The 20,706-nt window shown below is 48.9% G+C and overlaps 1 protein-coding gene and 1 long non-coding RNA gene across 6 annotated transcripts; one reads left to right on the forward strand and one right to left on the reverse strand.

Moving 5' to 3' along the window:
• Nucleotides 1-5,209: 5,209 nt before the first annotated feature.
• LOC147357073 (uncharacterized) lies at nucleotides 5,210-16,867 on the reverse strand. Of its 3 annotated transcripts, XR_015142849.1 has the most exons (4): nucleotides 16,707-16,867; nucleotides 11,878-12,005; nucleotides 6,953-8,083; nucleotides 5,210-6,714 (listed from the first exon to the last, which is right to left on the reverse strand). It is a non-coding gene; the product is annotated as an uncharacterized LOC147357073 (long non-coding RNA). The 3 variants fall into 3 exon arrangements; XR_015142850.1 differs by lacking the exon at nucleotides 11,878-12,005; XR_015142851.1 differs by lacking the exons at nucleotides 11,878-12,005; nucleotides 16,707-16,867 and adding an exon at nucleotides 8,622-8,747.
• Nucleotides 5,570-10,050, forward strand: IL10 (interleukin 10). Of its 3 annotated transcripts, none has more exons than XM_086342817.1 (5): nucleotides 5,570-5,737; nucleotides 6,552-6,611; nucleotides 6,908-7,060; nucleotides 8,070-8,135; nucleotides 9,214-10,050. In XM_086342817.1, exons 1-5 carry the CDS (start codon nucleotides 5,570-5,572, stop codon nucleotides 9,304-9,306), a joined length of 540 nt encoding a protein of 179 aa, XP_086198943.1. In that variant the 3' UTR covers nucleotides 9,307-10,050. The 3 variants fall into 3 exon arrangements, with proteins under 3 accessions (XP_086198943.1, XP_086198942.1, XP_086198944.1); XM_086342818.1 differs by lacking the exon at nucleotides 5,570-5,737 and adding an exon at nucleotides 5,912-6,049; XM_086342816.1 differs by lacking the exon at nucleotides 9,214-10,050 and having other exon boundaries at nucleotides 8,070-9,206.
• Nucleotides 16,868-20,706: the final 3,839 nt, after the last annotated feature.

A 20,706-nucleotide genomic window follows, 5' to 3' on the forward strand; every position in this document is an offset into this window, starting at 1 on the left:
CCAGGGCAGCTTAAGCTTAAGAAGGAAAAAAAAAAGGATGTTTGTGAAGAAAATTCTGCAAGACCTTGTAATAGATTGGACATAGGTTATTAAGAGAGAGAGAGGAACCAACAAGTTATTTCTAGGCGTCCAGCATGTATGTTATGTTAGATGGTGGTCCCCTTCCTGAGTGAGGGCACCATGTCACTGGATGAAGCTGAGATGAAGCTATGTATTTAGTCTCTGATAAAAATGGGCCCCATCATCCTGGGTCCCAGCGTAAAACGAAAATGTTCTACAGTTGTTAAGAATTTCAAGACAGTGACAACAGAGCAAAGCACGGGCCCCTGAGTGACCACACAAGTCACGTGACCTGCTCAGACACAAGCAAAGTTTGGGGTGTCAGCCATTCAGGGGAATTTGACTAAACTGAATCCCACCAGAGGGACAGCCTGGGAGCTGAAGGGATCCGTCTGTGCCTCCGGCTCAGGAACCCACTCGTTACTCCAGGTGGTCATGCAGACTGAGCAGAGACAGCTGTATTCTCTGGGTGGCAGGGTCTCCAACACCTTGTGTCCTGGCCCCTGCAGCCAAATTTCTCACGTGAGAAATTACAGAACAGGGTGTCCGTCCCCTAAGGAAAATCCAAGTTGCTTGATTTGGCGCCATCGTTGCACAAAGGGGAATTCCACGTTGGCTGTCCAAAGATCAGCCCTTCCGCTGTGGTTTGCAGCGTCTGCCGGCCTAGGTCCTCGGAAGGGCGCCCACTCCAGTTTGCATAACCCTCACTAGATTCAGCCAAGGGGCCAGCCCCAACTGGGGCTCCTTTTAAAGCTTTGACCCACAAGGTCTTTATTCTGAAGCACCTCAACCACAAGGTCAAAGTCACAGGCAGAACCCTGTCCCCTTGAGCCCTCCCACCCCCACCCCCGCGGCTGCACGTAGAGGGTGTGATGCCATAGTCTGCGCTCTGGACCAGGCCTGTTGCCGCACAGCCCCTGAGGAACCAACGGTTCAGGGAGCCAAGGGGGGTTATTCAAGGGAATACTAGAAATTTCACGCTGGGGAAACTGTGGTACGTTCTAGATGTCCTGAAGAAGAAGAAATGAAACTCCGTTATCAGCCTTGAAGTAATAGCTGCAATGAGCAAGCAGGAGCCAAGCCCTGAGGGGTTCTTTGTGGAGGTCGTCAGCCCCCTGGTTCCAGGTGGGCACCCTCGCACTTGCCTGCTTTCATCACTGACCTGCCTGCTACTGTCGTGGTGACCCTGTTGACAGGCACACTGGCTGAACCCTGAGTCCAGCAAGCCAAGATTCCACAGGGCAGGCCCACGTACCTCCCCATCTTTTTTCCACCCTTGGGACAGAATTGTTGCAAGGCACAGGGCAATTCTACCAAGAAGGTTGTCCTTTTGCTGAGCATGAGGGTGGCCACGAGGTGATTCCTTGTAAGCCCTTGTACAGTCTAGACTGCACTCTCCAAAATCTATCCATACTTTGTCTGCCTAGAGTCCTCTGTAGCTAAAGTGGTGAAATGCATCAGTGGAACATTCCAGAAAAATCATTAGGGCCTTTGGTCTCTACATATGTCCCTCATCCCTGGCATCTTAAAATAACACGTAGGAAAGCAAGACGGCAGAAAAGGCCGGTTCTGTTGACATTTGGGTGCTGCGCTAGCTTTGGACAACCTGCCTCTGAACTTCTTGTCACTGGAGACCAAAAAATAATATCCCTTTCCTTTTAAAGCCCTGGTGAGTCAGGCTGTCTTTCCTTTGTAGCTGAATACTGACATTAGGGAATATTTTGGAGCAGGGGGAGAAGAAAGAGGCATTTCCCCTCCCACACATTCCTCTGATTTCCCAGTTAGTCTGCACGGGAAAAGATTCGCTTAAATTCTATCTCATGAGCACACATCAGACATCTGCCGTGAGTCTAGACTGGAGAGGTGACCGGGCTCAGGTCATTTGCTCTCAAGGAGCCCACAGGCTAACAAGCGGCACCTGTGCTGTCTTGAGAGCCACAGGCCGAATGTGTCCAGACTGATGCACCGTCCATCCGCAGGGATCTGCTCACTCGTTTCCTCCCCTGCTCCGGCTCTTCTCTGGGCTGGAAAGGCCAGCCCAAATCGAACATACAGACTGCTGACATTTATTTATGTCTCATCTATGTGACCCTGTGAGTTTGGGACTTTTCGCAGTGGATTGTAATGACTTTTCAGATGAATGATACCTTCACGGTCTTGAGACACAGGTGTCATCTTTGTTTACTGTTTGGTCAACATATAAGCAGGGGATCTTAACTTTTCCCAAAATGTGCATACCTCTTCTCGTATAACATCTTGACACATCGGTTCTATGAGATATATGGATAGGGAAGATCTTGTTGTCTCCATTTGTTAATTAAGTGATTGCATCAAGGAGATTGCCTAAATGGTCTCTGACCATTCAGATTGTGAAAATTTTGAGAGGAGAGAGGACAACAGTTTCAAATCAGTGGAGGAAGATCAACAATTCAACAAATGACTTGAAGTAATTGGCTGCTGCTGCTAAGTCGCTTCAGTCATGTCCGACTCTGTGCGACCCCATAGATGGCAGCCCACCAGGCTCTGCGACCCCTGGGATTCTCCAGGCAAGAACACTGGAGTGGGTTGCCATTTCCTTCTCCAATGCATGAAAGTGAAAAGTGAAAGTGAAGTCACTCAGCCGTGTCCGACCCTCAGCGACCCCATGGACTGCAGCCCACCAGGCTCCTCCATCCATGGGATTTTCCAGGCAAGAGTACTAGAGTGGGGTGCCATTGCCTTCTCCGGAAGTAATTGGCAACACGTTCCAAAACAAAGAAGCCAGAAGCTAAGCCTCACCCTACCTGATGTGTTATAGAAGAAAGAAAGATAGAAATGGCTCTTTCCTCCTCCTTTCACCTGCCATTGCATGCACGTGTGCGTGTCCATGTCTGTGTGAGTGTGTCTTTAATATTTGAAATTATAAGAAGAAAGTGGAAGACACTCAGCATACCTTCCTGAGTTGCTGTCCCTGTTCTCTGAGTGCTTGCCTGTGTCTAGACCTGCCCAGGTCCAGGCTCCTCCAGCCCCGTTCCGGGCTCACAGGATACTCTCCTATGCCCATTCTGACACAGGAAAAAGGAAGCTATGTGCCTAGCACATTCCAGAGGCCAGACCCTGTACTCGGCACCAGGTATATAGGATAATGAAACAGCGCCAGGTCTCAGAGAGCTCACACTGTCTAGCAGAGGCAGTGGGGTACATGGATGATAGCAGCGGTTGTTGTCGATTGAGTAGCGTAGAGGGGCACAGGGCACGGTGGCAAACTGGGTAAGAGGCGGTCTGCACCACCTGGGTCCAGAAGTAGGGCCTCTGGCCTGAGGGATCTGCCAGGCTGAGTCTGCACCCAGAACACCCATCTCAGAGAAAGGTTAGCCCTGTGGACTAAAGCAAACACAACCCAGAAAACCCAGGAGCCAAGAGGTGAGGGGCAGGGCAGAAGGGATGCAAAACCCAGCCCCTGACCCCTTCGCTGTGTTTCCTAGTGGCCAAAGTCAGAACTCTTAGCTAAGCCCAGTGTAAATATGGCAGGAGCAGCAATTCCTGAGTCAGTTCTACACCTGTATAATTTTTTAATTTTATTAAAGCATTAGTCAATGTATAATGTGTTAATTTATGCTTCAGTTATACATATATACATATATATATATATTCTTATTCATTCTCTTTTCCATTATGTTTTATCATTGGATATGGAATATAGTTTCATGCCTATTTCTAAAACTTCTTTCTCCCTTCATGAGTCTTGGATTTCTGCCTTCACATTCCCCAAGGGGTGGGAAGTGAGGCTACAGCCCGCTGCTCCTGCCCCACGAGGTACAGCGTGGGCCTGGACCCTCTTCCTCCTTCCTGCCCCCGCCCACTCACAACAGCCCCGGTATATCCACCCTCCTTGTCTGGTGCAGTGAGCTTCTTTAATGGGGAAGGCTCAGAACCCAGGGCCACCAATGCTGATGCAGGAAGGCAAGGAAATAACAGAAACACTGGAGACACCCTACATCTGGATCCACGAGTTACCTCCCCGATCCCCTGCCCATGTGAAGCCCAAAGGCCCTCCAGCAGGCAGGAGGCAGGTACTGCTGCACCCTCAGGATGGACAGAAAACAGGCAGAGGAGGGTCAAGTGACTTGCCCGGGTTTAAAGCATGACGGAGCCCAGGCCTCCTGGCCCCTGGATCGGAGTTCTTCACAGGAGAGGCGGGGAGAAGCCCCTGCAGAAGGAGTCAAGGCACAGTCTCCACCCTTTCCTTCTAGTGGTAAGGCAACATTCCTCACTACATCTGGCTTACTCCACCCCTGCACACACGCGTGCACACACACACACACACACACACACACGAATGTGCAAATCCAAAGAAAGACAACTAACGTTTCTTTGGAAGGAGAAGGGTAGGGAAGAGGGGAGAAAGAGGCCTCATATCCAGCCTCCATAGAATCTCAACTTATTTTCCTTGTTACTTCTGCTTCTTTCTCCCCAAGTGTGAGTCTCCAGCCAAAGTAGTTCACAACCCAGAAGAAACCTAATGCCTCTTTAATCCAAAATTTCCATTCTGCACCCTGGGGCCAGTGTAGAGTAGGGAATAGTTGGCCTGAATGTCGGGCAGACCTCAGTGCAGATTCTGGCTCCCTCCCTCGGCGCCCATGCACAGGGTACCTGACACCTCTGTGTCTCGGCTGGTTCACTGTGCAGTGGCGGGGAGGTCCCGGTGACTGGCAGGCACAGCTTCCAGTGAGCATGGACTCTTCCTCCTAACACCCCCTGAGGATGGGGCAACGGAGGGGGTTAGAGGCATAGATCTGAGAGTCTAAATGAACCCAGGGCTAGGGAAGGAATCTGGAGCACACCCCATGCCCCTGACTGTCCTCTGGGAAGCTGGCCACTTTGAGGAGTAATCCTGGAACATAAAAAAACCAGAAGGCAGCTTTGAGGACATTTAGCTCACATCTTTGTTTTCTTCTGGGGAAACTGAGGCCTGAAGAGTTGAGGTAACTTCCCAACCCAGCAAGAAGAAGCCCTGAATATCAACGCAGGTTGAGGAGTTGATATTATTTCTTAATCACATTGTATTCTGGAATGGCCAATTTGCCCTCGTCACTGTGATCTAGAGACACGTGAATGGAACCCACAACTATGGGTCCCTGCGTACAGAGCAGCTGTTCACCCCAGGAAATCAACTTTTTTTTTTAATTAAGAGAAGTTGAACATTATTTTTAAAGAGAGAGAGAGGTAGTTTCTCCTAAAAATAGCCATATGCAGAAGTTCATTTTTCACCCATCTCTTTTGCTTACGATGCAATATTTAAAAACTTTTGAGTAAGAGGTTCACCAAATGCAAAGCTGGAGAGGTCTAGGGAAGGGAGGGGCAAAGAAACCTTTGCCAGGAAATCTGTGAGTGACACTGTGGCTTTTGTGAATGGGAGGCCTCACACAATATAAAAGGGGGCACAGTAGGTGAAGGGCTACACAACAGGGGCTTGCTCTTGCAAAACCAAACCACAAGTCCGACTCAACGAAGAAGACAGAGCTCCGCCATGCCCAGCAGCTCAGCCCTGCTCTGTTGCCTGGTCTTCCTGGCTGGGGTGGCAGCCAGCCGAGATGCGAGCACCCTGTCTGACAGCAGCTGTATCCACTTCCCAACCAGCCTGCCCCACATGCTGCGGGAGCTCCGAGCTGCCTTCGGCAGGGTGAAGACTTTCTTTGTGAGTATAAAGCCCTCCTGTCCTTCATTTCTCCCTTAGGACCGCAGGAAGAGCCATTCTGCAGGCACTCACGAGAGCCTCCTTTTCACTCACCTCCACCCTCAGCACCCATTCCCCTCGAAGCTGAAATTCTTAAGAGTCCCTGGTCAAACTGTGGGTTCAGTGAGTTAATCTGAGCTCTGGTGATGTAGCAGATTGTGCAAGAAAAGTTGTCTTTAAAAATGTAAAGGCACATCTAGCCTATGCTAGAAAATCTGTAAAGGATTCCTCTGGAGCTCAATACCTCATTGGCTGGGAGAGATCTGATTGGAGGTGAAGATGTTCCCAAAACCCCGTGGCAGGGATACAAAAGTTGCCTCAGCTTGGAGGGCTTCCAGAACCTGAATGACAGATGGGTTGGAGGTAGCGCATACAGGGGGAGACCTGTAGGAGAAGATGCTTGCCACTCCCAGAGAACGGTCAGCGCTGCAGCTGGAGACAGCAAAGCAGAGGGTGCTGAGGGGTTGGGAATGGGGGTCCCTGCACACGTGACACAGCTCTACAGAAAGAAGACTGGGACCCAGGCAGGCTTCTGCCTTGCCTTCAAAATCAGCCAGGTTTTTAAAAGAACTTGATCCCCGGAGGAAGGACCTGGTTTAACTAAGGGCTTCAGCGCTGCTGAATGTCCTGTTTCAAAACCTCTCCTTTCCCTTTTGGAGACAGGGCTGTGTTGATTAAAAATCAAAAAGTCTCTCAATAAAAGGATATCAGAAAGACAGTCCTTCTCAGTATTGCTCCAAACCTTGGGTTCATTCTCCTTCTGTTCTTCTTGCAGCAAATGAAGGACCAACTGCACAGCTTACTGTTGACCCAGTCTCTGCTGGATGACTTTAAGGTGAGGGCTGGGGTGAGTGCGTTTGGCGGGGGCAAGGAGCTTGCGGTGTGCCCAAGGGAGACTCTGCTTCTTCGCCTGCAGGGAGCTGGGTCTGCTTCCTTCACTTCAAAAAAAGGAGAAGTGGGAAGATCTTAACTCAGCACATAGCCAGAGGGAGGCAGGGGGTTGGGTGTTGCCAAGGGCTCCGTTCCAGGGGGAGGTGGCCACTGAACAAGGTCCTTGGGGAACAGAGCCGTCCTCTCAGGCAGTGTAGCCCTTCCTCCCGGGTCACCACCCGCCTTGGTTTCCGCCCTCAGGGTTACCTGGGTTGCCAAGCCTTGTCGGAAATGATCCAGTTTTACCTGGAAGAGGTGATGCCAAAGGCTGAGAACCACGGGCCTGACATCAAGGAGCACGTGAACTCGCTGGGGGAGAAGCTGAAGACCCTCCGGCTCCGGCTGCGGCGCTGTGTGAGTAGCAGGCCAGCTCTGACTCCTCTGGGCTCGTGCTGAGACCTCCTCTTCAAGCTCTGCTCTCGCCCAGAGACCCCGGGACACCAGCCCTCGGGGCCCCTGCCCCTCCGGAACCCCAGGCCTGGCTCGGCTGTTTCTGAGCCGCGGGTGGGGGTGGTTGCTGAGTGCTTACATGTGAAGATTTGCAATAGCTTTCCTGTTATTTGTGAGTCATTTGTGGGTTATTAGCAGTCCCCGGCCTCGACGTGAAAGGGGCCCAGAGCTTCAGCCAGGGCTCCCTTGTCCCTGGGGACAGAGGCCCTGGGCCCCACGGGAGCAGGCAGAGGCAGAGGGCCTGGGAGAGGGAAGGCCCCTTCCTCTTCTTCTCGACCTTTTGAAAGCAGAGCTTCAGGTGGGGCCCAGCTGACTGCCAGGACTGTCCTGGCATTTTAGAAGAGCCAGGGGGATCCTTGGTCCCAGGCTAGTGTCTGCGAATAATCCCCCAGGATTACTGATCCCTCCAACTGCAATGATACCCTCCCCACCAGTTTCCTCTGCTCCCTCGCTGATGTTGAGAAATCAGTTGGGCTGTATTTGCAGGACAGCGCTAGGCAAGGGGGTTGGCTGGCAGGGCTGACCCTGTGTCTCTGCGGGGCACTTAGAAATGGTCCTTGTGGCTGGGACCAAGGAGGGGGACAGGCCAGAAGCAGGACAGGATGGAAGAAGGGCTGGCTCAGCAGTCTGGTTGGCACTGGGATGCGCCCGGAAGGAAACTCCAAGACAGAGGTGTTGATGCAGCCTTGTTAACGGTGGGGAGGAGCTCCTAGAGACACACATGCCGCCTGGCCCCTGCCTTGCTGTGCTTCCTCTCTGCCTGGTGGGGAAGGGTGCCCAGGCTCAGTCCTCCCCGAGATGCAGGGTGGGCCTTCAAGATGAGCTGGCCTCCTGCTGCTCCCAGGCTGTCTCCCAAGCACGGTGCACCTGGGACCAGCCACCAATGTTGCTCATACTCTCTCCTTTTCCACAGCATCGCTTTCTGCCCTGCGAAAACAAGAGCAAGGCGGTGGAGAAGGTGAAGAGAGTCTTCAGTGAGGTGAGGCTGGGCTGCTGGCGGGGAGGGCCTGAGGACCGTGACCTCCATCCACTCTCGAAGGGGCGGAGGTGGGCAGGTGCTCAGCAGGCCCTGAACTTTGCTCGGAGGGAGTGTGGGAACCCGGCAAGTGGGGTGACCTCTTCATCCAGTGAGGGGCCGCCACCTCAGTTATATTTGTTTTCTGTGAAGTGTCTTTGGGGGTTTCTAAATGACTGCTCCCTGCCTTCGCAGGCCTGCCGGTTGGGCCGGCCCGCCAGCTGTGAACACAGCGAGCGGGGTGCTGGGGAGAGTGACAGAGGAAACAGAAAGTAGCTTGTTGGGATCCAGTCTGAAGCCGCACGTGCAGGAAGCTGACACGTGAACGTGCACTTACAAACACACCCAGGGGCGCAGCCTGAGCACCCCGAGCCCAGAGCAGGAAGCAGAGCTCTCCTTACGTGACTTGACCCCTCTCTTTCCACCCGCTAGCCTTACCACACAAGGCACCTGAGAATCTCAGCTCTCAAACGAAGTGGCCTTTCTCACTTCCAGCTGTCCATGAGCTCTTCTACCCCATTTTCCAGAAGCCGCGGAACCTATGTCCTCCTTGTGGGTGGGGGACAGACCCTGGGCAGGTTCCAGTATCAGGGGCCATGAACCTCCCTGCAGTAGGTCAGAGCAGCGGGGCTGGGCCTGCTCACTCCACGGGTGGGGGAACATAAACAGGAACAAGGCTACCTCTCTCTCTCTCTCTCTCATTGTCTTTCTTTCAAAGTGGTTCCGCTAATGTGTTTTCATCAGATATTGAATAAGCGTCACGTGAGCACATGACGTTTAAAATTGCTGGAAAAGCACCGTTCGAAAAACCACACTTTGCAAAGTGAATGTTCCTCTTGCTGCCCACCGGGCAAGGTCCAGGGCAACGCATAGCCTTTGCTGACAGTCCGGCATCTCTCCAGATGCCCAGAGTCTGTCCTTCATCTCCCAATGCAAGCAAGCTAGTGCAGCCTCTAGGCCCAGGGTCATGACCTTCCCAGCAGGGACCCACTCACTTGCTCAGAGGGAGTTTTCACTGAACACGTCTTGTCTCCCCACACAGCTCCAAGAGAGGGGTGTCTACAAAGCCATGAGTGAGTTTGACATCTTCATCAACTACATAGAAACCTACGTGACAACGAAGATGCAAAAGTGAAGCATTCTAGGGAAGAAGACCTCCAGGATGGTGACTCTACTAGACTCCATGACGTAAACGGAAGACCTCTGAAATCCAATCCAGGGTTCTGGGAGAGCAGAGCCAGCTCCCTGGAGACCTGTACTGTGCCTCTCCCCTAGAGTATTTATTACCTCTGATACCTCAGCTCCCACATATATTTATTTACTGAGCTTCTCTGTGAGCTATTTAGGAAGAAGCCAAATATTATACTTTTTTTTCAATATTTATTAATTTCACCTGTGTTTAAGCTGTTTCCATAGGGTGATACCCTATGGTATTTTAGTGTTTAAAAAGAAATTGTAAGTTATATAAAGAAATGTTCCTTGTGGAGCCAATTGCAGTTTCCATTCCAAGCCTAACCATGCTTGCCAGCTGTTGGGCTGTTTTCCCTGACCGCCCTCTAATTTCGCTTGTCCCTGGACCCACCCGGGTCCCTGGGCTCCCCGAGTGTTATCGAGACTCTTACGCTCTTAGGAAGAGAAACCAGGGAGCCGCTTTGACGATTAATAGTCCAGTGGCTCTGAGGGATTCCCCTGACCTCATTCCCCAACCACTTCATTCCTGAAAGCTGTGGTCAGCTTGTTATTTATAACAACCTAAAATTGGTTCTAATAGAACTCAGTTTGAACTAGAAGCAACTCAATTCCTCTGGGAATGTTACATTGTTTGTCTGTCTTCATAGCAGATTTTAATTTTGAATAAATAAATGAGTCATTAAAACCATGTTATGGTGTTGGTTGACTTCTGTCTGGCTAAAAATGTTCCCTTAAAGTTTCCAAGATAGAGGGAAGTGGATGAATGGATTCTGCATTCCAGGGAAAGAAAGCTGGATACCACCTCCCAGAAAAGGGAAGCCTCCAAACCTGATCGGGGGAAAAGCGGTCACCCCTTCAAATGCCAAGAGCGAAGGCCACCATCGTCTTCTCACAGACTCAATCCTTTAAAGAATGATCCTTCATGATCGTGCTAATTTTCAAGGCTAAGGATGAGGTTCTGTACATACCAAAATTGAAAATCTAGGCTGAGGAACTTTTCTGGCGTTTTGGTTTGGGGGTTTTGGTGGAGTTTTGTTCGTCTTGTTTTTTGTTATTCTTGTCTGCTTCTTCAAGCCCCAAAGTGCCAGGGGTGAATATTAATTTGCCCGGGTTACTGCAAGGATTGAGATGAAGGGCTAGTGTCTCCGGACCCTAGGAGACGGTCCTAGTGCACACAGTTGGCTGTCACTGGTATTCACACCTAAAATCTACCAAATTCTCCTTGAGCTGAGCTCAGAGGCAACAGGCTGGACCCAGTAGGGTGGAATACAAGCAAGGCGGCCCAAGGACTCAAGCTGCCGCGTTTCTGCTCTCTCCATGAGCTGCCAGACAAACCTGAGATCGGCTTCAGACTGCGGTCTGCTGGGAGGGGCATGGTGGCTGGGGAAGCCCTGCTCAAAGCCCCATGACTCGAGGCAGAGAGGGGAAAGAAGGGCTGAGGAACCCCAACCCCCCTCACCCTCTGCTCAGGCAGCCCTGGTTGGAGGAGGGTGGGAGCCGAGCGGCTGTGGTCAGTTTTTCAGTAAAACCTGACTCACTCCGGTTAAAGTAACCATAGGAAGGAAGTGGGAAGCATCAAAGCTGAAATTCTGAGATGAAAGGTTAGGGTTGAGAACGGAGGCTAGCATTAAAGAGAATAAAATAGTGTCATTTGCAGCAACGTGGATGGACCTAGAAATTGTCATACTGAGTGAAGTAAGTCAGACAGAGAAAGGGAAATAGCTCATGACAATTCTTACATGCAGAATCTAAAAAGAAATGACACAAATGAGCATATTTACAAAACAGAAACAGTCCCACAGACTGTGAGAATGAACCTACGCTTACCAGTGGGGAAGAATGGGGGGAAGGGATAGTTAGGGAGTTTGGCCTGGATGTGTACACACTGCCAAGCAGCAAGGACCTCCTGTGCAGCACAGGGAACTCCGCTCACTGTTCAGTGCCAGCCTGGACAGGAGGGGAGTTTGGGGGAGAATGGATACGAGTGCATGTATGGCTGAGTCACTTCAGTCACCTGGAATTATCACAATATTGTTACTCAGCTATGCGATGATTCTAAATCACTTCAGTCGCGTCCGACTCTGTGCGACCCCGTGGACTGTAGCCTGCCAGGCTCCTCTGTCCATGGGCTTCTCTAGGCAAGAATACTGGAGTGGGTTGTCCTGCCCTCCTCCAGGGGATCTTCCCCACCCCGGGATCAAACCTGCCTCTCTTAGGTCTCCAGCATTGGCAGGCAGGTTCTTTACGACTAGCGCCATCTGGGAATCCCTAATCAGCTATACTCCGCTATAAAATAAAAAGTTAAAAAACAAAAAAGAATGGAGGCTAGCAGAAGACAATGAAAGAGGGAGGAAGGCTCTCTATATTGAGAGGGAGAAGAAGCCACGAGCCCCTCTGCTGGGATAGTTCAGGTGGTCGGGCTCACTGACGGGTAATGCACTCTAACTTTGGTTTGAGGTTGACACCTCACGTGAGGGAAGTGGGCATCTGAAATCTCACCTAGAAAGAAACTCACCTAGAGAACCCACACTGCTGATAACATGCTGTCAAAAACTGACTTCTTGAGCACTTCTTTTGAGCCAATCCGTTCTCGGCATGCACGATGTGCACCAGTTACACTTGATGATATTTTGTTGCTGTTTTCTGTAAGAAGAAACTGATGCTCAAAGTGTTGTTCGGGCTGGGCCACATGAGTGATGTGGAGAACGGACCAATGAGAACAGCAGCACGAAACGCCTTTCCCTTGGTACCAATTACCTATCATTGCACCCCCTGCCCCCACAAGTATAGCAGCTCAGAACAACAAACGTCTGTTATTTCACAGTTTCCATAGGTCAGGAATCTTGGGACAGCAAGGGTCTCGAAGGAGGCTGTAGTCAAAACGACAGCTGGGGAAGCAGTCACTGGAAGTCTTGACTGGATCTGGACAATCACATGCCCAACAGCACACTCACAGGGCTGTTGGCAAGTGGCCTCAGCGCATCACTGACCGCTGGCAGGTGGCCTTGGCTTCCTGCCACATGAGCCGCTGCACACAGCTTCCTGAGCATCTTCACGACACGGCAGCTGTCTGCCTGAGCCAATGATCCAAGTAGGGGGGTGGGGGGTGGTCACGGTATACTTTTGACCTAACCTCAGAAATCGCATACCATCACTTCTGCCACATTCCATTTGTTAGAAGCACATCATTAAGGATATTCCAGGGGGGAGGACTCAGATTCCACCTTTGGAAGGACAGAGCACCGGCAAATCTGTGGACATGTTTTAAAACTACTACACCTTTCTAAGAATTTAGAGGGAATTGCTTTGAACCGTCCATCAGGCTTCTGGATTGTCAAAGGAAAGGAGGAGATTTGGGTAGATATCAGAGTGCGTGGATAGGTCATCATCAAGGATCCTATCCTCTTTGGTCCTCTCTTACGCTGCTGCTGCCAAGTCGCTTCAGTCGTGTCCGACTCTGTGCGACCCCATAGACAGCAGCCCACCAGGCTCCCCTATCCATGGGATTCTCCAGGCAAGAACACTGGAGTGGGTTGCCATTTCCTTCTCCAATGCATGAAAGTGAAAAAATAAAGTGAAGTCACTCAGTCGTGTCCGACTCCTAGCAACCCCATGGACTGCAGCCCACCAGGCCCTTCCGTCCATGGGATTTTCCAGGCAAGAGTACTAGAGTGGGGTGCCATTGCCTTCTCCAGTCCTCTCTTATAGGTTCAATCTAATATTATTACTTCTCTGAGCCTCAGCGTCTCATCTGGAAAATGAGCAAAACTTGTTTTCCAGGTGTTGTGAACTGAATGTGTTGCCTCAAAATGTATGTGTTAAAGCCCTAATCCCCATTGTGATGGCATTTGGAGACGGGTCCTTTGGAGGGGAACTAGAGTTAGATGAGGTCATAAGGATGGGGACCTTGTGATGAGATTAGTGTCCTAATAAGGAAAGATGGCAGAGAGCTCATGCATGTGTGGTCTCCGAGTCTTCTACCTCCTCCCAAGCACAAAGAAAGGAGATCATGTGAGGAGAAGAGGCCTTGGGATGAAACCTTCTTTGCCAGCACCTTGATCTTGGACTTTCAGCCTTCAGAACTGAGAAAAATAACATCTTTTGTTGAAGACACTCAGTCTCTGGCACTTTGTCATGGCAGCTTGAGCTAACTAATGCGCCAGTGTGATGTCAGAGTCAAGTGGAATGTCAGGTATGAAGATGTTCATGTGTTTTGAAGGGACATGAGATGCAGAGATGAGGCTTGGATGGGGACTTTGCTTCCTATCTTTATTCTCTAAGAAGAACAAACTTCTTCACCTCCTCCCATGTCGGCCAGTCCCCTCACAGCAGAGGTTGGCTGTCAGTGGAGAGTGAGACTCTGCTTGTCTGTGGTCCCAGCTGCCGAGGGGAGGAGAGTGGGCCCTGTGAGATCAGCTCCCCAAATCTGTGATGACAGTGTGGTTATCCATCCGAACAAAGGCAGAATCAGAGAGAAAGCCGCACGTGCTTCCACCCTGGGGGCAAGGCACAATCTGGAAGGAAGGGATGAGGTCAAAGACAAACAGAAAGAGGAAAGAGGAGGAGCGGCCAGATGGCAGAGCCGCCCACCCGATGGCCTGTTTCCCCTCAAAACACTCCTCAAGTGGATTTGACTGTTGAACATGGGAACTAGCTCTAGGCCCAGGGCAAGTTAGGGAAAAGCAGACATAACACTCCAAGAAAACAGGAGCTGGAGCATAAGAACATACACCCAAAATTTTAAATGGCAGAAAGATCTTTGAACTCACATAAACTACAGAACTGGCTGCAGAATGAACCAGTCAACGCTGTATCTCTGAGTGGCTGGTGGGTCCCAGGTGGTATGTGTCCCATTATTTAATACTCCTTTTAAGCACTAACTCACTTGATGACTTTACATACCTTGTCTGGGCCTCATTTTCCTCAATAATAAAGTAAGGAACTAGGTCTGTACCAATGGTTTTGGACTGGGGCCGTTCATGTGGGTTCTTGAAGGCACTCATGGGCTAGAAGAGGATTGCCCTTGAATAACGTCCAAGATTTGAAGAAGTCTAGTGGGAATTGTACATCTGTCACCCCCTACCTCCCGTAAGTTTGTCCAGACTCCAAAAAAAGCTGTGGTACATGCTTGACTAAAGTAATAGCCACTTTGTATGGAAAAACAGGTTACCTCTTGCTGATTGAAGGCTCTCCTTGGTAGTTATATATCACACCTTTGATAAACAATCAGAAAATGGAGTTATATCCTTAAAAACACATTTAACCAGTCAAAATAGTTTAGACTCTCTGAGAAAAATTGGTTCCAGCAGTCCAAAAGCTTTAAAACCAGTAAGTTCCCTTCAAGCCCTCAGTTCCTAAGCTCAGCATCAGATTTTCAGTCAGCCAGACCCACTTCCACTTAAACCCTCCTCCAGAACATGCTCCTTTGTCTACAAGGTCTGCACGGGGGATTTTCCAAACAGCTTCCCAGTGATCTGTGTGTCATCAACCGCTCCCCTCTCCAAGCAGGGCTGAAGCTCGGCACTCTGGCTAGAGAGGATATGGGAATAACACAGACTACTTCTTATTCCACAGCACCCGCATGACATGGGCAGGCTCTGGAATCTGCTCAGTCTTGGCTGCAAACCACATGACCTACTTCAGTATTCTCTATAATACAGAGAGAGCAATCATTCCTTCAAGGTGCTGTTGTCATGAGTGAAAAAGGCGTGGATACATGTAAAGCGCAGAGTAACTAATTAAAGCAGCTCCAGGCTTCCAGGGAGGTAAACAATTCACCTGCCAACACAGGAGACACAGGCTCAATCCCTGGGTCAGGAAGATCCCCTGCAGTAGAAAATGGCAATCCGCTCCAGTATTCTTGCCTGGAAAATCCCATGGACAGAGGAGCCTGGCAGGCTGCAGTCTACCCAGTCACAAAGAGTCAGACACGACTGAGCAGCACAGCATGCTCTTCAGACATTTGGGAAAATGCTCACATGAGAGAGGGTAAGATCAGTGCTAACACCATGGACAAAAGCCGGACATCCCCTGTGTGCTGTTCACTAGACCTATACCTTCCATTTTGACGCCTTCTTCCTCCCTACTCACCACTTCCAAGAGGAAAGCAAAAGGAACCGTTGAAGAAGGAAAACGGGAGATGATAGTTTTTTGAGTGCTTGAAGTTGGACTCAGAAATACTTGGCTTGATAAAGTTAAAAAATATACATATGAATTACAGTCATTAGAATTGCATAGGAGGGAGGAGCCTGGTGGGCTGCAGTCCATGGGGTCGAAAAGAGTCAGACAGGACTGAGCGACTTCACTTTCACTTTTTACGTTCCTGCATTGGAGAAGGAAATGGCAACCCACTCCAGTGTTCTTGCCTGGAGAATCCCAGGGACAGGGGAGCCTGGTGGGCTGCCGTCTATGGGGTCACACAGAGTCGGACACGACTGAAGCGACTTAGCAGCAGCAGCAGTGGCAGTGAACTGCCTAACATAAACACCTAATTTCCTCCAGAGCAGTAGTAGTTCACATTACATTACATATAGATTAGATTAACTATGTAGAAAGTTTCGCTTGATTACAACACTGAGCTTCGTTCATACATGCTCGTTATCCATCATTGTTACTTCCCTGCTAACAACCTGAAAAGTGAGTCAGCCTACTGACCTGCTTTTTCTTTTACCACTATTTAAGAAAAAAAAATTTTTTTCCCAAGATCAAAAGGCCATTGTATAACAGAGCCTAGAGTTCGTCCCATATACAACCGGGAATGGCATGTGTGTCTGAAAACATCTTCCTGGATTATGGGGGGGTGGAAGAGGATATCATTTCCCCAACCGGATCCTATCAAATCTCTCCACCAGGGTTTAATTAGTGACTGAACTTAGAATGCAGCATAAATAACTAATCAAGTCACCTTATAGAATAATTTCCACATACAGGGAACACATGAACACCCATGGCAGATTCATGTCAATGTATGGCAAAACCACTACAATATTGTAAAGTAAGTAACCTGCAATGAAAATAAAAAAAAAAAAAAAGAAGAAGAAGAATTTCCACATACATATGTGACAAGGATGAGGTTCAAATAAAAACAGGCAGGATGGGCTCCTCTCTGGGCTTTGCCTCAAATCAGAGTTGTTATGAGAGGTACATTTATTCACTCAGAACCTGTTACGCTGTAAGTACTATGTTGAGGGCTGAAGAAAAAGGCAGTGAGACAGACATGGAATCCACCTTCATGGATTTCATAGCTAGGGGCAGAAATAGACATTACAAAGTTAACAACACAATTTTATTATAATTGTGACGTCAACTAAATGAGAAATAGGAGCTTTTAAGAGAGCAACTCACCTTGACTCAGGTTAGAGGGAGGCTTCCGTGGGAAGGTGACATTCACCTGGACATGGAGAATGAGTGGCAGCTGGCCAACAAAGAGGGAGGCGCTGAGATCATTAGCAGGGAGAACCATATATTAAAGACCCCTTGCAGGGTGGGAGGGGAAAGGAAGCAGGAGGGAGGTTCAGGAGGGAGGGAACAGATGTATGCCTATGGCTGATTCATGCTGAGGTTTGGCAGAAGCCAACTTAATTCTGTAAAGTAATTATCCTTCAATTAAAAACCAAACAAATGTAAATTTTTTTTTTTTTTTTTAAGTAAAGGCCCTTTAGAACTGAGAATAATGGGAAGCAGGTGTCTCTGAAGCAAGGGTGATTTTACTGATAGCTGGACCGGGACCTTTCAGGACCCTCTGCCCTCTCCATACCTTCTCATAACCTGAGGCTTGGAAGTAGGACAGAACTTAAACTGTTTAAGGAAATAAAAAATGAAGCCCAATAAGTGAGGGACGTCATGCTTGAGGGAGAGAGATTTAAGATGAGCTTGAAGCAACTGGCAGGGGTAAAATTTTCAGACTTTAACCTAAGAGCAAAGGGAAGCTATTGAAAGCTATTAGGTAGAGAGAAAAATACGTATCTTCTGAACAAGACCATGTAGGGGCCGTTTGCTAGCAATCCAGACAAGAGGAAATTGCAGTCTGGACTAAGGTGGTAAGAAACAGGAATTGAGAGAAGTGTGAGTGATCAGACATGCAGCAACTGCTTAGATGAGGGTGGCGACAGCAGGTGATGACCAAAACAAACCTCAGGTTTCTGACTCCAACAACCGGGTGGGGACAAAGCCGGTTTGCAGAGGAGGGTGATACACTTGTCAACTTCAAATTGGCACTTGCCAAGGGCGCTTGCCATCCACCCCTCTGAGGATTAAATCATGTGCTGCTGTAACCGCTGAACCTCAATACAGCGGTTGTGTGTTGTGTTGGGAGGTCAGGGCGGAAATCGGGAATGAGGCACTCTGTGCTCTGGAAAAACTGGCAGAACAGGTCTTCAGATAGTTGGATATTTTTAGGAGCTGACTTTATGAGCCCAATTTTTGCATCTCATCAATCTAGAAAAGCACTAAATTCCTTCATGATGACATCTGCCCCTAGTGACTAGCAGAAAACTTTCAGTAAGATAAGTGCTTGATTGCATGAATGCCCCCTTCACCAAAATGACACATGTACTGACCTTCCCCCCTCCACCCCGCCCCACCTCTTTGGAGCTGTTTCTCAGAGCTATCTAAAGTGCTGTCTCCCAGCTATGGTCCTGATTTTGCCCCAAATAAAACTCAACTTGCAACTCTCATATTGTGCTTTTTTTTTTGAGTTGACACCCTCTACATTGACCCTGTTGAGTCAGAGTTGCCTCTGAGGTTTTGAGTGAATATGTCCAGAGTGGTCAGCTGGACAGAGACATGGAGTCTGGAGATAAATTGCAGTAGGCTGGCTGTCACTGCTGTCGAGACAGAAAGCGAAATGATGGCCTGGAGCGAATCACCGAGGGGAAGAGTGCAGAGTGACGAAAGAGTCCAGAACCAAACCCCAGAGAAGCCAGACATTTATAATTCAGAGCAGGAGAGGCTGAAAAGCAGCTTGAAAGAGCGACCTGAGCAGTAAAAAGAAATACGAGAAGAGTGGCATCCCTGAGGACAAGGGAAAAACTGCGCCAAGGGGCAAGGAGTGCTCAGCCAAGTAAAATGCTACTGGGAAATCAAGTAAGATCAAAACAAGACAGCCTCTACTGGATGCAGCAAGTGGGGCCCTGGTGACTTCATCTCTAAGACTGCAGAGGAGTAGCGAGAGGTCAAATAGATGGGGTTATACGAATGGGGGAGTGGAAAGTGAGGACAAGTGTAGACAGCTCTGCTGAGATGCTGGGCCAATCGGGGAGGAAAAGCAGTTGAAGACAGAGGAGTGAGATGGGAGAGCCCCTGAACACAGAGTTTTCAGAAAGCAGGAGCAGGTGGGATGAAGGGAAAAGCAAGAGGGGAGGCCTTTGAAAGGAGGAGGAGCACCTCCACCGAAGAACAGGAAGGAAGCAGGGACAGTGGGTACAGAAGCAGTCCGGGCTGAAGATTCGTTAGCAGGAAGTTGAGGTTGTTTCCATCAGATGGTTTCTATTTTCTCTGAAGAGTCAATAAGGACCAGAGAACACAAGAAGGTTTGAGGGGAGAAATAAAGATTTGAGATGATGTTGTCAAAAATGTGGGAAGCAAACAGCTCGCAAGAAACATAGTGGATTTCCAGGCAATGCAGAGCCCGATTGCGGTAAAAAAAGCAAGAATTGAAGTGTTCTGCCAGGTTGCATCACCTTTCTCAGGATTGTCTTGGCAACCTAGAGTAAGCTTGGAGAAGGTGGAGTTGTTTTCCTCCATGAGTATCCCAGAAGGACAAGGAACAGAGGACACGGAGCGTACACCTAAGAGGCGGATTCGACAGTTGGATCCAGGATTCAGAGTTGACTAATAAGGGAAGTGAAGACAGGAGAGAACTGCTGAAAAGAGATCACGTAGATGAGCCAGGCAAGGAACCGGAGGGTGCGCTGAGATCAGGGAATAGTTGTGGCGGTAGCATCTGAAATGCCAAGAAGAGGCGGAGCGGAAAGACTAAGTGAGGAGATTTGGGAGGTTGGGTAGCTTTCATGACAAAGGCCAGGCTATAAATCTTACAGCGGATGACTGAGTAAAGGCAGAGGAAAAGATCATTGGAAATACGGAGGTCGTGGAGTTGAAAAGCCACGTTTTAGGTAAGTCATCTGCAAGGGCACCGAAGTGACCCAGGCTCAAGGCAGCAGAAGGGAGGCCAGCAGAATGCAGTCCAAGGAGGAGTACAGAGAGGCGCCCAAGTCATCTGTGGGTGACAGCGGGAGACGGAAGGCGCTGGAGGGCACCAGCAGCTGGCCGAGCCTTATTTCCACATATGTACCCCTATCAGTTTCATACACTGCACATATGACTGCTTTAGATTTTCTAAATCTTAGAGGACACTAGATCTAGACTTCTTAGAAGGCTCCCTAAATACAGATTTCTTGGACTTTCCTAATAAATAAAGGGACTAACATATTTATAAACATATCTCACCAGACTGAAGTCATTTTTACGTCAGAAAAATAACAGTGTTCAAACATCAACCCTGGAGTCATTCAAATCAAGAAGTGTATTTTTTTTTTTTGCCAAGATGAATCATCATCTAGTGACACATCCAAGTGGGAACCTCCAAACACAGATCTTTTCCTTCAGTGTGCACACTCTTTGCCACTCTCCCAACACAAGTCTGTTTCAGCTCACATATTATCATTTTTGTATCAATGTTTCCTACATAATAAGAGGACAGAAAATCACCAGTGCCCTGTGGTGACCTAAATGGGAAGGAAATCCAAAAGGGGGGGGATATATGTATGCATATAACTGAGTCACTTGACTACAGTAGAAACTAACATAACATTGTAAAGCAACGGTGCTCCAAAAACAATTTACTTTAAAAAAAAAAAAGTGTTTTCCCAAGTATAATTTGTCTGTTGATGAAAAGGTCCCATGAAGACAACAGTGCAAAAGTCTAACCTCTTCCCCTGATGTTTGGCCCAACATTGTAACAGTAATTCTCCCATCCTCAGCTCGACTGAGGCAGTAGCACCAAACATCCTGAGTTGCAGTCTAGGGAAAGAGAATGGAAGCAGAAAACTGTCTGAATCAGTGCTGCTCACTGTGGCTGAAGACTAGTGCTGGCCTACCAGCAGCGACCAGACTCTGGCAAGGGAGGAAAAGGAACGAAGAGCAAGTGCTTAAAAAACTGCATAGCGATTTGACAGGGTATTTTGTTTGTTTGTTTATTAGATTGAATCACTGGAATGGGGTTTGCATTTTATACACTTCTATCATTTCTATTTCATTTTCCTAGTAATTTTTGTTATTGTCTTTATTAAAATATTGATCCATAATGGATTGGAATTTTTTCTTCAGTCTGGCTCTTAGCCAG

This window comes from Bos grunniens, chromosome 16, assembly GCF_055505025.1.
Source record: "Bos grunniens cultivar Pamir isolate PY7600 chromosome 16, Bosgru_T2T1.0, whole genome shotgun sequence".
NCBI lineage: Eukaryota > Metazoa > Chordata > Mammalia > Artiodactyla > Bovidae > Bos > Bos grunniens.